The sequence below is a fragment of the Vipera ursinii genome, assembly GCF_947247035.1.
Source record: "Vipera ursinii genome assembly, chromosome: 1".
Lineage (NCBI taxonomy): Eukaryota > Metazoa > Chordata > Lepidosauria > Squamata > Viperidae > Vipera > Vipera ursinii.
The window spans coordinates 180,919,564-180,936,576 of record NC_139512.1 but is presented as its reverse complement, the minus strand read 5'-3'; the positions used below and the strand labels follow the sequence as shown (position 1 = coordinate 180,936,576).

Sequence of the window (17,013 nt, the reverse complement as noted above, 5' to 3'; positions counted from 1 at the left end):
GTCATTTCTCTCATTTAGAGGCTCTTTATGTAGAAGTCCTTCTTGACATTGGAGTGTATTCATATAGCCTGAGATACATGTCAGTGGGGCTGCAAGGCTGAATTGGTTCCCCATTATTATTATTATATTAAATCTATCAATCAGTGCAAAGTTTCCTATCCTCCTGAAGAGTTTTTCAGTGAAATCCATTGCTTTACTAGTATCATATTAGTACAGTTAACAAATAACAAACTTGCTGATGAAATTAAATGTCCCTGAAGCAACTTTATCAGGTTAGTGTTAGGGTCAAAAATTTCACTAGATAGATAACATTGATGTATTGTGCCAATTGTTTATTAATGAGCTGAAAAAGATCATGAGATGCATCACTGTAAAACACAACTGCTTAGTTCTGTATTTTCTTAGTATCTTTCTATATTCTAGTAATATAATTCATAAAAATACATATATCAAATTCAAGTACTTCCTCAACAATATTGCTGATAGCTATAAAGTGTTAAGTGTTATTTATTTTAAACAAATATGTTATCAAGAAGGGAAGCTGTGAGACCAATACATTATACAGTGAGTTGCCATCCAGAAATGTCATGATCTAAGAGAAGAACCCGGTGTGATGGTGACAGTTCTGTATACTTAAACATTGAACTGCCTCAGTCATCTATAACAAATATTGTTGGGATGTAATGGAGTTTGCATTTTTTTGCATCATTGGATATTATCCAGTTTTAAAATGAACACACAGCTGAAGAGTACAGTTCTGATATATGAGCTTAGCTAAGAAAAAGAGGTTTGGGAGAGAATATCCACAGCTGAGTTGGAAGTCAAGTGGAGATGCTTCACTTTCTCACTGTTGCTGAGCAAACAGGGCTCATCCTGACCATTTTCAGCTTTTAAGCACAGGCAAAATATCTCTGCAATGAGATCTTGAATAATAATGTACTTATAGTCACCATAAATTGAGATAGTGAAATATTTTTGTAGTCTTTCTTTACTTTAAGTTCTCTAAAGATATAAGCTTCATCAGACTCATCACATCCAAACATGCCCATCTATTGACCTCTACTCCACTCTGACATAATTAAGAGTTATGAAAAGGTAGATTTGACACACAGTTTCACATTTTACTGACATATTTCTTATTCATGCACCATTTGTCTTTAAAATGCTACCTTTTCTTTTGTATATGATATAAGTAAATCCATATTTAAGCATCCAGAAATACTATGGTCACATTTATTAGTAGCACTCTAGGAAAAACATGCAATCAGTTAGTTACAACGAAAAGAGAGATACTCAAGAGAAAAATGAAAATCGCTAAATGATGAGTGTAGACCAATAGCCATTTTATTGTGACTAAATGGGTGTAGGCAGAGCTCTCTTTAATCTTCTGAGCCACTTGCAGATAAATCCCAATTCTAAATAGAGTCTGCAGCAGAACAAAACTCCTTGCCAGGAGAACTGGAAATGCCAAAAGGGACTTATGCCATGTTGTGTCTATGTGTATCATACTGCTTACCGAACCCTCCTTACAAAGAAGCATACATAAAGAACATGTTCATGATACTGATGATGTTCATCTTCATATATAATGCATACATTATGATGCATACATGTTCGTGGTACAGATATTGGGGGGGGTATTAGAGAAATAAACATTCTGCATCTGTTTCTAGGATATCTAGCAATAGATGCAGGACATTAGAACATTACTGGGATGAAAATGTAGAAAGAGAAGCAGCATCCAGCAATAGAGACTTTTCTTTCTGTGTTATTGAACTATGAGTACATTAATTTTTCAGTCATTGAAAATCTGCCATAGAGATAGCTATCTCTTTGTATATGTTGTCTTTTAGCCAGCATTCTATAGAGAATGAATATTGTGGGATTATGATATTATGAAAGTGAAACCTCTGTGTTGTCTTCATTGTTAAGCGATATATCCTTTTTCTTCTTTTTAGACCAGGTGAGTAGCAGTAGATCATCCCATTTGAATCTTCATTTTTAGAAGGACAATTGACCTGCTGCATGCTAATCATTCTTTTGTGCAAAAAAGTCCCACACCTCTTTTCAGAGTTTCCTTAATCATTCCACAGTCAAATCCTCCATACCTTGAGCTCACACAAAACTGCCTCTGGGGGTGTGCTGAGCAAGAAGAGGTGAATTTGACTGGTGTTTGAAATAATCTCTCTAATTTGTTCATGGTTTTTCCACCAATTCACAGAATTCATATGGCTTTTTTCATCCATGTAACCTCTTACTATATTGGTCATTCCATTTTTCTTTCCTATTAGAGTGAAATTGGACACAGCCCTCCTCCTGCCTACACCCCTATGTCAGGAGGAAGTATTTCATGATCAACCTTCATCTTTTAGGATTTGTTTGTCTTTTTAAATATATCCTATCATCTCTCTTCATGAATTCCACCATCCCATGTTCTCTCTCATTCTCCAAGGATAGGTGAGAGCTGATCATGCTGCTGAGTCCAGCTGAATAACACAAATTTCATTAACTCTAACAGAAAATTCTAGGGCATAATCAGACGTTATAGAGATTAATATCTGCTTTACAATAAATTCTTGTTTTGTTTTGTTGAACAGAGTTCTCTCGACATTGTACGGTTACAACTTATAATAAAATTAGGGAGTGCTAAACATTGTAAGATTATCCTTGATTCTAAAAGTATTTGGGAGATTATCTTTGATTCATATATTTTTGAAGCTAGGATGGGTGTGCCTGTTCTATTTTAGATTGGTTTGATGACACTAAAATAGCTTTGTGTATTAAACACTTCATAATTTTAAACCTTCTCTGGAAAAAAAGGAACCAGATAAGACAGCTGGAAGAACAATTAGTTTTTGTGATACCTGATAAACCTAATAAAACAAAAATCTAACAAACAACAACCAAAAACTGCCACATTTAAATTCAGAAGAGTTCATATTTAATTTAATTTTAATTTAATTTATTGAGATTTCTATACCGCCCTTCTCCCTGAGGGACTCAGGGCGGTTCACAGGGCATATATAGCTTGAAGGCAAATATTAAAATTAAACTTGAAAGGAAATAATAATTTTGATATGTTTGTATGGATTCAAAGAACAATACACACACAAATCCACAGAAAATGCAGTATGAGGTTACTGAATGGATATTAATTATAGCTATGGTAATTTCTTTAAAAGGTTAGCTTTAAAAGATTCTACTGAGTTTCACAAGAAGAGCTGATTGTTAATTTCTCAAGAAAGTCATACAATGCCAGAACATTTTCCTTTCCTTTTATTTTATGAAAAATACCCACCAAGTCGATAAATTTCATTCCTGGAACAATATGAAGAAATACTTGTTCAATTATATACATATAATGTATGGCAATTATATTTGTTTTAAATAATGGTGATCTTGTGGTGATAAGGAAGGCATTTTGGAATCCATTGGATAGTTCAGGTCTCCTCTTCAAGAAGAAAGGAAGAGGTCTGCTCTCCCAGGTAGTTGTCTAGTTCCAAATATCTTCCAGTGTTTGCCTGATGACATCAGAGCTCCAACATAATGTGATATAAATCATCATTTCTCAGAGAGGAGTGGGAGAGATTGGAACCTGTCACCCTTTAGTCCTGCTCATAAGGAGAAATACTTATCAGCTCAAGAATGGGTATACATAATTTCACTCCTATTACTATTATTTAAGATTTAACCCTCAGTTTGATTCACAGTCTGGGACTGGAAAAAGGTTAACAGTTCAAGTCCGAACCAAGGACCTAAGAGCTGTTAAGCTAACATCTGAGTATATAGGCAGTTCTAAGTAGGGTGGGTGTTGTTGTTTTTTGCAAAGTCAAAATATTCAGCTGTGTGATAAATTCAAAATTTCCATGTATCTAAGCAACCCTTTGGGTATTATTCCAAGGGCTTCTATGACTATTAGTACTACTACTACTGTTGTTGTTGTTGTTCTGTTCAAGGGCTTTCTTTTTCCAGGAGACTGATGGCCAAGAGTCAGCACTGCTTCTATCTCTGTGCCATTTTTGCATGTTCTTCTAGACCAATCCAGTTATACATAGTTAAGTAGTAATACATAATTCAGTCAGCCTACTATTTGAGAAATATGTTATTGTTAAAACTATTCTAATGAATTAATTAAAAAATGTGGAAAGGGGTAGAATGTTTCTTGCCCAGTTTTTGTCCCAGAGTTTCATTTAAAGCAAAATTTGGGTGCATGTTTAAAAATGCTTTCACATATGAAACATCCAATAATTTAATAGGAAGTAAAATGATTCTTGGTGACTAATATTTATAGCATGTTTCTATTGTGTAATAAGGTGGTTATAAGGTCCTGCCTCAGCTAGTTCTCCCAAGAAAGCAGAACTCTTGAAACTAGCATTTTTTCAAAAGGAACTTTTATTGAGAGATAGTGAAAGCAGAAAAGCAAGGCAAGATCTGAATATCTCCCATGTGAAACATTACATTAAATCCCTGTCTTCAAAACCCCTCCCAAGTGCCCAACTGCTCAGTCCATTTCCAGCCAATCCACAGTTGCAAAGTTGTTATGTGAACTGGAAGTTGAAAGAGCAATAAAGCGTGGTTTCCAGGCATTGCATCCTCTTCTCACCAGAGCAGTGATAAGGCAGATGGCCCCAGGCACATTCCTTCCCCCTTTCACACTCAAAGAGATACATCAAAGTGTAGAAGAACAAAGCAAAAGAATCACATCCCAGAACCCACAATTTTCCCCCCTCCCAACAGAATGGTAGCATCCCGATAATGATTTGAGGGACCTGACATACCGCCCCCCCCCCACTTAAAAGAAGGAGCAATCCACCTGGAGGAACAGAAAATAATAAAGTGGAGAAAGAAAATCCATTGGTTAATCAGGTTTATTTGGATAACGTGCATGAAAATGTTTGAGTAACCTAGAGGCTGTAACATGTTTCTTGTGAACCCATTAGTTTTGGGATGCTGGGAGGTCTTTCCAGGCCACCAAATACTTGGTGACTTCATGGTGACTGTGTGAGTTCAGGATTTTCTTAATTTCAAAGTGTTGTTCAACCTCTGCTATGATGGGATGTGGTGCTGGGGAGTTACTGGCCATAAAGGTGAGATTATTTTAGGCTTTAGGAGACTGCAATGGAATACAGGATGGATTTGCCTTAGAGCTTTGAGGAGTTCCAACTCCACTGTGACCGGGTTTATAATGTGTTTGATTGGGAAGGGTCTCACAATTTTGGGCCCAGTTTTTTAAAGGGTTGTAGGGATTGCAGGAACCTAGTATATAGGTATACTCTGTCCCCAATATAGAATGGTTTAGGTTCCATTCTCTTTTTATCTGCCTGAGCCTTGTAGGCTGTTCTAACCTAATCTAGACAACTTTCTGACAACTGGGCAAATATTCTGCAGCTGATTCATCCATTCCTTAAGGGAAGGGATTGTGAGTTCATTAGTTGGCAGTTCAGGCATTGGGTTGAACTCTTGTCCTGTGGTCACTTGAAAAGGTGTGAACCCAATGGAGGGGTGAACAGTGTTATTATAAGCTACTTTAGTGAATGGGAGGTCGGTCCAATAGTCCTGCTAGTAATTGATAAAGCATCTTATGTACTGTTCCAGAACTGGGTTCGTTTGTTTTGTCCCACCATTTGTTTGAGGATGATGACTACAACTCAGACCCTAATCCATTCCCAGGAGATCCAAAAATGTCCTCCAGAATTTTGAAGTAAATTGGACCTCCCTGTCCAAAATTATGTGACATGAGGCTTCATGTAGGCAGTAGACATGGTGGAGGAGCAGATAGAGTCTTTACTGTCAGGATCTTTTAGCAAGGAATGAAATGGACCTGTTTTGAAAATAGGTCTGTCACCACCCAAATAACAATGTTTCCCATGCCTTCTGGCAGCCCTATGATAAAGTTCATAGAAATCTCTCTCCAGGGTGCTGAAGGGTCTGCGACCGGCTGCAGAAAGCCAGACATTTTCCCCTGCCTCTATTTTGCTGCTGCACATAAAGAGTAGATAGCCACATAACCCTCAATATCTTTTTTTTATAGAAGGCCACCAAAATTGTTTCTTTAAGAGGTGTAGGGTCTTTACAAAACTGAAATATCCCACCACTTTTGAGTCATGGAATGTTTACATAGTCTTTAGTCTAAAACTGGCCATGATATACAGCTTCCCTCCTACCCATGATAGCCCCTCCCACATGGAGAAGAGGTTTTTATGACTAAGAAACCGTCCTTTTCCAGGACTTGTTTAAAGGACAACGTGACAGTGTTGTCTAGTGATGGGGTGCCTTTCAATTGCATCCTCATGATTACTGAGGCTGCTAATTGCTGCACTGGGCACAACGGTTTGATTATTTCAGCTTTTATGATGTTGTATGGTGGCAGCCTCAATAGAGGGTCTGCCAGGAAGTTTTTTCCTCCTGGTAAATAGTGGAGGGTAAAATTGAAGTGCTGGAAGTGTTGGGCCCACCATGCTTGCTTAGGAGACAGCTTCCTTGGGGTTTTCAGCACTTCTAGATTTTTATGATCAGTTGAAACTTGGAAAGGGATTTTGCTCCCTTCTAAAGAATGCCTCCAGGTGAGGAAGGCCCACCTTACTGCATAGGCTTCCTTTTCCCACACTGTCCAGCTTTGTTCCGTCTCTGTCAGCTTTTTTGAAGTGTATGTGCAGGCCCTTTCCATTTTCCTGAAGAAGTACCACACCTATGGCCACATTGCTAGTGTTGGCTTGAATGACAAATGGTTTCTCTGGGTCTGGGTGCCTCAGTACTGGCTCCGCAGAAAAAAGTTTTTTTCAACTTTTGGCATTCCATAGTCCACTTTAGCAGCTGGCTAGGTTTTGGCTTGCCTACCCCTTGGTTTTTAACAGATTCATAATGGGAAGTGCAATCTGTGCAAAGGAGGGAATGAACTGCCTATAGAAATTGGTGAAGCCCAAGAAACTTTGCACTTGCTTCCTGGTACATGAGGTTTCCCAATCTAAAATGGCTTGTACTTTCTCTGGGTCCATTTCCACCCACTCATGGAAGATCCGTGAGCCTAGGTAGTCAATCTCTTTCTTGTGAAATTCACACTTCAAAGGTTTGGCAGCATGCAGTTTGTTTAGGAGCGCTCTGACCAATTTTACATACTCAGCTTTCATTTTGATGTTGATTAATATATCATCCAGGTACACCAAAACTCCTTTATACAGGTGCTCACGTAGCACTTCATTTATCAGTTGCATATAAGAGGGTGAGAGACAGGTATCTTGGTCTATATACCAAACGAATGACCCATTGGGATCCCCATATCAAAATAACTTACCTTATGTCCGGCCAGAACTTGAAAATAACATTCAACGTAGCACAGTATTTAAACAAAATGTTCCAGTTAAGATCTGCATATGTGGGACTGATTGGGGTAGATTGTAAGGGCGACTCCGAAATATAATGTTACCATATTTTATCTATATCTTAAATTTGTATTTTATTACTATTTTAACTTAAATTGTATTTTAATTCCATTTTAAATTGTATTTTATCAAATTCCATTTCGGATTGCTTTTATCTAGTTTTGGTGACGGTTTGTTGCTGGAACTTTGTACTTTGATATGGCCCAAGGGCTAATCAATAAAGTTGTATATATATAGTTGCATAAACACTGCAGGGGCTCCTTGTAGTCCAAATGGGAACACTCTAAATTGAAAGCAATGCAGGGGACAGTTGTCTCCTTCTTTAATTCTGACCCAGTAATAAGCCTCCTGTAAGTCCTATTGGAAAACACGTTCCCTTAGAGAGGTCAGCATGTCCTTCATGAGGGGCAAGGGGTACACATTTTCCATGCATACTGTATTCAGGCCTTGCAATCAATGCAGAGATAAAGAGAACCATCTTTGTTCTCCTGGAACAGAAATGGGGCTGTGACCCTGGGTCTGGTCAGCTGGATGAAACCCTGAGCCAAATTTTTATCTATAAACTAGTGCAGTTCATCTAATTCTCTCTCTCTGTGTGTATGTGTGGAGGGGGGATGGAATACAGTTTAGGCATTGGTAGTTTGCCTCCGGGCACAATCTCAATGGCACAGTCTGTGGGTTGGTGAGGAGGGAGTTTGTCTGAGCCCATCTTGCTGAACACTTCAGCCAAATTGTGGCATTCTTTGGGTATGCCTCTCAGACACTCGTTCTTTGTGGCAGTTGCCACTTTTTGATTAGATTCCCTTTTGGGGCTGTTGCTGTTATTAGGCATGGTTTTCTGTTCCTTTGGGAACCTTAAGCACCCCTCTCGCCTGTCCACCTGCGGGTTCCATTTTTTCAGCCAAGCCAGTCCTAGGACAAGAGGCCATTCCATGCCGGGTGCCACTATAAAGGTTAGAGTCTCGGAGTGGTTCCCCATGGTTAAGCCCAGGGGGTTCAGTGGCAAAGGTGGCTGGGATGCCTCCTGTGACAGACCCATCTAGTTGGCAGAACACAATTGGGTTCTTTAGTCTCAGGCAGACCCGCAGTTTTCCTACTAGGGTGGAGCTTATTAAACATCTGGTGCACCCTGAGTCTGTTTTTAGGGTTACTTTTTCCCCCACACCTGGGATTAACAGTTCTATGGGCAGGGTTACCAGTGCAATCAGCCCACTTACCAGGGGGTTGTCATTGTAGTTGCTGTCGGACATCCCTGGTTCTTTCTCTGATGGGGTCGGAGTTCCCCCTCCTGGCTTTGGGGAGGGACAGAACTCTATGACCTCAGCACTCTTTAGAGCCATGTCTTTGGGTGTTGGAAAGGCTTGGTTGGTTTTCCCCCTGATGGCCTGTCTCCTTTCTTTGTGGGGGGGTTTTGTGTCGCATACCACAGCCCAATGGCCTTCCTTACCACATTTGAAGCAAGCAGTTGAGTGCAGTGGTGCTGCCAGAATTCTTGCTGCCTGCCTTTTCCTTTCTGGTGGGGATTGCCTCCACACTCTGCCTGACTGGCACTGGTTCCATGCCTGGTCGATCTCCGCTTCTTCAGCTAGAATGCACCAGTTGTGGAGGCAAGCAGGGGATACTTGAATGATGCAGGCATGGTATAAATTGTCATTATGCCCATCTTTAAAACATCTTACCAGGATGTCATCTGGCCAGTTGAGGAAGCAAGCCAGGTCCTGGAACTCTTCATTGTACTCAGAAACTGGGCGGTGGTGGTAGTCTTAATGTGATCTTGCACCTTCCGATCAGCCAAGGGTCTTCAAAATGCTGACTCAGTCATGAAGCAGTTAAAGGTCTGGAGCTCTGGTGTATCAACAATGTGCAGTATCACCATCCATCTGGCAACAGCACTTTCCAGGGCTAGGGTGACAACCCTAACCCTGCTCCACTGGGAAGGTCTTGCCTGTATTCTTGCATGTACGTGAGGGTGTGAGTAAAGAAAAACACCAACTGTTGAGTATCCCCATCAAACTTAACACCCGGTGGGTGTGCCTTTTGCTCTGGCTGCTGGGCCCCCCTTCTGCCAGTTCTCTGGACATTTACCCCAGTTGAGTTAACCCAAGATGGGGTAGCTTGGGCAGTCATCACCCTTTCTGTGAAAGCAGTGGTGCCCATCAATGTCTCTCGGGTAGGGGACTTGGTCCCTCCATGTGCAGGTTCCTCTGCCTGTTCTTCGCTCTTTTCCCTGCAGCCACCAGTTTCTTAAACATTCAGGTTCTGGAAGGCTTCCATCATGAAATTTATGGCTTCTTTCATGAGCTGGTTGGCTTGGCTTGGCTTGGCTCTTCCCCTACTTGCCCTCATTGTAGAGTAGTTCCACCCTGAGCTTACAGCCTAGCTTCCTGCTGCCATGGGTGAGAGTAACCATCTGTGTCCTCTATTCCCAGTCCTCCTTTTTCCCCATGCCAACAGACCATCTTGGTGGCAGCTTCCTCCATTCACTCAGAGGGGCTCTCATTGGAGTAAGTCTTCATGGAGATTTCTCCCCAGCACTCAGTCTCCTCCTGCTCACTCCCATAGTGGGACATTGTGTACATGGTCCCCATGGTACAGCTATTGTCCCTCCAGTCTACCACTTTGCAGAACTTGCCTAATGTAAAGTGCTGCCTCAGGTAGTTCTCCCAAGAAAGCAGAACTCTTGAAACTGGCATTGTTTCAAAAGAAACTTTTATTGATAGATAGTGAAAGCAAACTGCAAGGCAAGAGCTGAATATTTCCCATGTGAAATGTTACATTAAACCCCTCTCTTCGAAACCCCACCCAAGTGCCCAACTGCTCAGTCCATTTCCAGCCAATCCACAGGTGTGAAGTTATTATGGGAACTGAAAGTTGAAAGAGCGTTAAAGTGTGGTTCCCAGGTGTTGCATCCTCTTCTCACCAGAGCAGAAATAAGGCAGGCCCCAGGTACATTCCTCCCCCCCCCCTTCACACCCAAAGCAATGCATCAAAGTGTAGAAGAACAAAATAAAAGAAACACGTCCCAGAACCCACAAATCCCCCCTCCCAACAGAATAAAGATTGTCCCCCTCCCAACAGAATGGCAGCATCCCAATGATGATCCAAGGTGCCTGACAGTAATTGTCTAGTAAGGGAGACAATTCTTTGAGTTAGCAGATTCTTTGTATGGTAATCTGAAATCCAAGTTTCAGTTCTTGAAATGTAGCATTTGAAAAAAAAATAAGCATCTCGAATTACTTTAAGCCAATGGAATTTAAGTTGAATCCAGCAATAATGCAAACTTATGCATGTGGAATTCACTCAGTTCCTTTAGCGAATGCTTGCAGAATCAAACAACAAAATAAAAAAATCTGTGTAATATTGACTGAAACAGTTACTAAAATTTCTGTATGGCAAAGGTACCTATTGAACAAATAACTGAAAACCTTATATGCATGAAACTATATGCTCTAATGTTGATTCTGTGGGGTCTTTTTCACATGGTATTTTATATTTCTTATAGAATCAATTTATCTACAGAGATGGAAGTTTATCTACAGAACCAGTTGTTGTTTTGCCATACAGAACTGCCATACCAGGCATAGCTCCAGAAGCTCCCATCAGGCAAGGAGCTGCGGAGATCTGTGATGACACTTGCTGCAATGGCACTTTACGGAAACAAGTGGCAAGTCTTTCACAAGATGACAGTATCACTCAGCGGTATAGCGCTGACCCAACGGTTTTTATCCAAGAGCGAGGGCCAAGAACTGAGCTGGATGAAGAAGGGTATATGACTCCAATGCCAGAAAAGTGCAAAACAGGTATATCTCTCATATAGTGATAATAATTCCCCTCTCCCCCTCAGTAAAATCAATGCTCAGAGCGTATTGTGGTTGGAGCTCTATACAGATAAAATGAATCCTAGCAAGAATGGCTGCCACATCAGCTGGCACTATCTCTCCCACACCTTTCTTCAAGCTGAATTGGTAAGTGGTACCATTACATAAGATTTATTTGGATGAAAGACCATTGCAAGGTAGGGGGACTATCACCTTTTCCATCCAAAGAGCCATAGGTCCCCAGGCTGACGTTTGGGCCACCCATGCGTTCAGGAGCCAATCCGTCCATTTATACATATGGGTAAACATACATACAACCAAAGAGCCATAAACCTTTAAAGCCCTACAGGGCATCAGGCCAGGCTCCTTGTGGGGCTACTTATCCCCAGAGCAGGCCCACCTGCTGTCATAGGATGGGTATGCTCTGACTCCTCTTAGTGCACCTGGGAAGACTTAGGAAGTGCGGAAAGACCACTTCACATGGTTCTTGTTTAGCACTTGGTTGTCTGAATTATTCTTCTGTTTTAGTCAAATCAATTCAATCTGTAAAAATGAAAGGTATATCTGTGTGCTTCATACGACTAGCATAACAGACTCCTAGAAGCAGAGGCTTGTTTTTCTGCATGGGCTTTTAAAGTTTGTTGGAAGAGTTTGTAGGACATCACACTTTTGGCATTTTATTTGTGACATTGAGAGAAAGCTTTACTTATCAATTACATTGCAAACTTAGCTACAGAATAAAGGTTTCTTTCAGTAAAGGGTTTTGTTTGTTTGTTTTTTGCTTTTCCCAATGTCCAACAGAACAGCATGATCATTGGGCTAAGAGGAAACACATCATTTGTTTCCTGCTGCCCTTAATGTATTCAACCATATAATATGGAAAAGGATAGCATTCCCCTGTAAAAAGCTTTGCCTCTTCCTAGGAAGAGGTGATCCTGTTTGGTCAAGCTTCAACATTTGGTACTGTAAGCAATTAAAATCCGTATCACTCATTCTGCAGCCCATGGGCTTTTATGAAATGCACTACTTCCTGAAAAATCAGTCAGCTCAAGTGACCAGAGCTAAAATACTTTGAAGTTCTCTCCCCAATCCCATTTTTTTGGAATTCCACAAGAATGACTTGGCTTCCTTGTATATTGTCTGTTTATGTATTTGGTTTAATCTATATGCTTATTATTAAAAGTTGAAATGCAAGTAAACTTTCAAAAAGCAAGATTTTTTTTTTGATCTTTTGATCTTTTCTATGATCAATATTCATGTCCAAGATGCAACCAGTTAAGCATTAGTTATTATTTTCTCTCAGTATTGTATATCTTTCAAAACCCCTTTTGTAACAATAAGCTAGGTAACATTTTGGATGTGTTTTGTTTCCCTAAAATTTAGTAAGGCAATGTAAAGAAACCTTTTTGGCATCACTGACTCTAATATAGTTGAGGCATGTATGCAAAGCTGTAAGTGAGCTCTGCTTACTTGAAAATGAACATGCAGTTTTACAATCTAGCATCCATCGGGTGCAAGTTTCAAGCTACCTTAGGGGTAAGGTTGGGTGAAACTTATTTTAAAAAATATTATCACAGAATAAGGATGTAATAATTAAAATATTTCTTAGTTTTATTTTTCCATCAGATATATTCCATGATAATGCAAAATAAATTAAGTAGTTGCCCAAATATTTCTGATGGAAAAAGAAAACTAAGAAGTATTTTAATTATTACATAGTGTGTGTGTGTGTGTGTGTGTGTGTGTGTGTGTGTGTGTATTCCTGAAGTCAAAGAACTCAGTTGATTCTGTATTCATCTATTCCTAGTGAGCAGCTTGTTTTCACTTACATGAAATGTGACTGAGTTTATCTCAGTTGAAATTTATTTATTATTTATTATATTTTTATACGGCCCTTCTCCCGAAGGACTCAGGGCAGTGTACAGGGCAATAAATATAAAAACAGAATACAAAAGTTAAAAAACAATTAAATATAATGCCCAAGTTTAAAACAGTAATTAAAAACATATTAAAACCCCAACCCTAACCCATCAAACCAGGTCAGATTGCTCAAATAAATACGTTTTTAGATCACGCCGGAAGGAGCGAAGGTCGGGGGCCATCCGGAGCTCAACCGGCAAGCCATTCCACAGGTCTGGCGCGCCCACAGAGAACGCCCTCCCCCTGGGGGCCACCAATCGACATTCTTTGATCGGAGGCACCCTGAGGAGGCCCTCACTGTGGGAGCGCAATGGACGGAGGGAAGTTGACGCCGGCCGCAGGTGTTGCCATAGGTAATCCGGACCCATGCCATGTAGGGCTTTGTAAATCATTACCAACACCTTGAATCTCACCCAGAGGACAACCGGCAGCCAATGCAGCTCGCGGAGCAAAGGTGTAACATGGGAGTATCGAGAGACTCCCAGCACAACTCGCACGGCTGCATTCTGCACCAGTTGGAGCCTCCGACTGGACTTCAAGGGCAGCCCCATGTAGAGAGCATTACAGTAATCTAGACGAGATGTCACGAGCACATGAGTGACTGTACGCAAGGCATCCTGGTCCAGATAGGGTCGCAACTGGCGCACCAGGCGAACCTGGGCAAAGGCCCCCCTAGTCACAGCTCCAATATGCTCTTCTAAAGAGAGCTGTGAGTCTAGAAGGACCCCCAAGTTGTGCACCCTATCTATGGGGGGTAATAGCTCACCCCCCATGGCAAGAGATGGAATAATTGGGATTTCCCGGGATGCCGGCACGAACAGCCACTCAGTCTTGTCAGGGTTGAGCCAAAGCCTGTTCCTCCCCATCCAGACCCGGACCGCCTCCAGGCAACGGGACATCACATCGAGGGCATCACTGGGGTGGTTTGGGGTCGAAATAAAAAGCTGGGTATCATCATCATACTGATGATACCCAACTCCAAAACCACGAATGATCTCACCCAGCGGCTTCATATAGATGTTGAACAGGAGAGGCGAGAGGAGCGATCCCTGAGGGACTCCACAAATGAGAGGCCTCAAGGTCGACCTCTGCCCCCCTGCCAACACCGACTGTGAACGTCCCAGAAGGTAGGAGAAGAACCACTGAAAAACTGTGCCTCCCACTCCCAACCCCAAGACGTCGCAGCAAGATACCATGGTTGATGGTATTAAAAGCCGCTGAGAGGTCTAAAAGGACTAGGACAGAGGAGCAACCCCTGTCCCGAGCCCGCCAGCGATCATTCACCAGCACGACCAATGCCGTCTCCGTGCTGTACCCGGGCCTGAAGCCCGATTGGTATGTGTCTAGATAATCAGCTTCATCCAAGAACAAAGGGAGCTGCTGTGCCACCACGCTCTCAACAACCTTCGCCAGAAAGCGAAGGTTGGAGACTGGATGAACGTTGTTTAATATTGCTGGGTCCAAGGCAGGCTTCTTGAGGAGGGGTCTCACCACCGCCTCCTTCAAGGCAGGGGGAAAGCTAACCTCACTCAAAGAGGTAGTGATCACTGCCTGGAGCCAGCCTCGTGTCCCATCCCAGGCCGCATAAATCAGCCAGGAGGGACACGGGTCCAACAAACATGTGGTGGAGCTCAGCTTCCCCATGATCCTGTCCACTTCTTCAGGAGTCACAGGATCGAACTCCTCCCAGATAACATCGACAAGACTGCCCGTATCCTCATCGTCAGACTCTGCCCAGTCGGAGTCCAGACCAGTCCGGATCCGAGCGATTTTGTCTGACAGAAATCGACTAAACTCCTCGGCTCGACCCTGAAAGGGCTCCTCCCTCACCTCCTGATTAAGGAGAGAGCGAGTTACTCTAAACAGGGTGGCCGGGCGATTAACTGCGGATGCGATGAGGGTGGCAAAGTGGTTAGACTCAGATGACCCCCCCAGGGATGGTAGGTTGAAGTCACCCAAAACCATAAGTTTGGGGAACTCAACCACCAACCCTGAAAGGATATTGAGAAGCTCAGGCAGGGCTGCTGCTACGCGACTAGGCGAAAAGTACACCAGCAGCAAGCCCAACTGAGCTCTAGGGCCACATCTCAGGAGGAGGGACTCACACCCGACTATCTGGACTATGGTGGCCTCCCGCGGACATAAGGTCTCCCTCGCAACTACTGCCACTCCACCGCCTCTACCCTGAGCCCGAGGCTGGTGCAGCACCCGGAAGCCTGATCGGCAAAGATCAACCAAGGGGGACCCCGCCCTCTGGGCCCAACCAGGTCTCCGTAATGCAAGCCAGGTCTGCATGCTCCTCCTCAATCAGCTCATGTTAGCAAGACGGCACCTTATGGTTATGAAGATGTAGCACTCTAAATATAAACAGAAAAAGATAAAAGGCATAACAATAACACAACATTGCAAAGAAAACCACTATGAAATAAAACATGTACCAAAAGTGTTAGGTGTTAGAAGGAGTAGAATATTCCATAGCTGTCAATGCTTGAGCAGAGAAGTGTTTCACTCAAAAAGAAAAAAGGGCTCAGAGAAATGTCTCCATTAGGGAACTTAAAGAATGGACAGGTTGACAGGGATGGGATAGTTTTGCCCATTATCTTTAGCCTCAGTTCCTACTCTTAAGTTCCTTTTAGTCATTTCTGTGAGTGCTTCCAAATTTGTGTTTCAAGTGTATGGAGTTTTGTTTGTCTTTTCACTCAGTTATGCATTTTGTATGCATTTTTCCTAGTGTGTATATATACAGGGATTTTTTTCTCATAGAACGCTCAGAACGGAGTTCCGGCACCTTTTTTGGATGGAACCTTGTAGGGTAGGCAAGGCGGGTTGTATGGCATGTGTGAGTTCTGGCACCTTTTTCTTTTACAAAAAAGCATTGTATGTATGTATGTATGTATAAATGTATATATGTATATATGTGTATGTATGATATATGTAGAAATTGTTATTTTCATTTCGGTTTAACATCTCTTTCCTTTTTCCAAGATCACTTAAATCCAGTAGAGGAGAACCCATTTGTTTCTCGGTGGAAGAATGGTGATCTTCAAGCTCTGGACAACCCAGATTATCACAACAGCCAAACTGGGAAGTCCAAAGTCGAGGATGAATATGTGAATGAGCCATTGTACCTCAACACCTTTGCAAACACATTTGAAAATGCAGAGTACCTGAAGAAAAATGGGCTTCCGTTGCCAGAAAAGCCCAAAAAGGCATTTGACAACCCAGGTTATTGGAATCACAGCCTGCCTCCACGAAGTACCCTACAGCATCCGGACTACCTTCAGGAATACAGCACAAAATATTTTTACAAACAAAATGGAAGGATCCGGCCCACTGTGGCTGAGAATCCCGAATACCTCTCAGAGTTCTCCTTGAAGCCTGGCATGATGCTTCCCCCTCCACCCTATAGACACCGAAACACCGTAGTGTAATCCCAGGAAGAAATGGGGAAGCCATACCAGCACTCTCCTCCTCCCCTTCCTCCTCCCCCCCTTTTCTCTTCCTCCCCCCTTTTCTTACTTTCTCTTGCTAAATCTTCCCTCCGTTTGATGTCTGCAAAGAGAAGGGACTCATTTAAGTCAATGATTCCAGGAATTTTGGAAGAAGCAAAAGGAAAAAATTCTGCCCTTTCTTCCTTTCCAAGCACTTCTTCCAAGGAAGAAAAGGTCAGACCAGCCATGCAGGCTAGGAACAGCCTCTGAAGTGGTTGCCTGCTGTCAGGCTGGTGTTCTTATAGTGATCCAGCTCTGGGTCTGCCAAGAAAATCACCCCGGTCAGTTTCTATCAGCAGGAATTGCCAGAGCCTCTGAAGCATTTCTGCAGAAGGCAAGACAGTTTCAAATGGTAAACACACACACACACACACACACATATATATATATATACACACATATACA

The 17,013-nt window shown here is 42.2% G+C and overlaps 1 protein-coding gene across 2 annotated transcripts in view; it reads left to right on the top strand.

Moving 5' to 3' along the window:
* Nucleotides 1-16,548, top strand: part of ERBB4 (erb-b2 receptor tyrosine kinase 4) — a gene marked incomplete at both ends in the record, with an annotated part of 1,101,913 nt that extends 1,085,365 nt beyond the window's left edge. The window contains 3 exons of one of the 2 annotated variants that reach the window (XM_083354418.1): nucleotides 2,292-2,339; nucleotides 10,882-11,179; nucleotides 16,103-16,548. In XM_083354418.1, coding sequence (XP_083210544.1) covers nucleotides 2,292-2,339; nucleotides 10,882-11,179; nucleotides 16,103-16,548 — 792 coding nt within the window. The remainder of the gene's footprint in view (nucleotides 1-2,291; nucleotides 2,340-10,881; nucleotides 11,180-16,102) is intronic. The other variant, XM_083354419.1, reaches the window with a different exon arrangement.
* Between the last annotated feature and the right edge of the window lie 465 nt (nucleotides 16,549-17,013).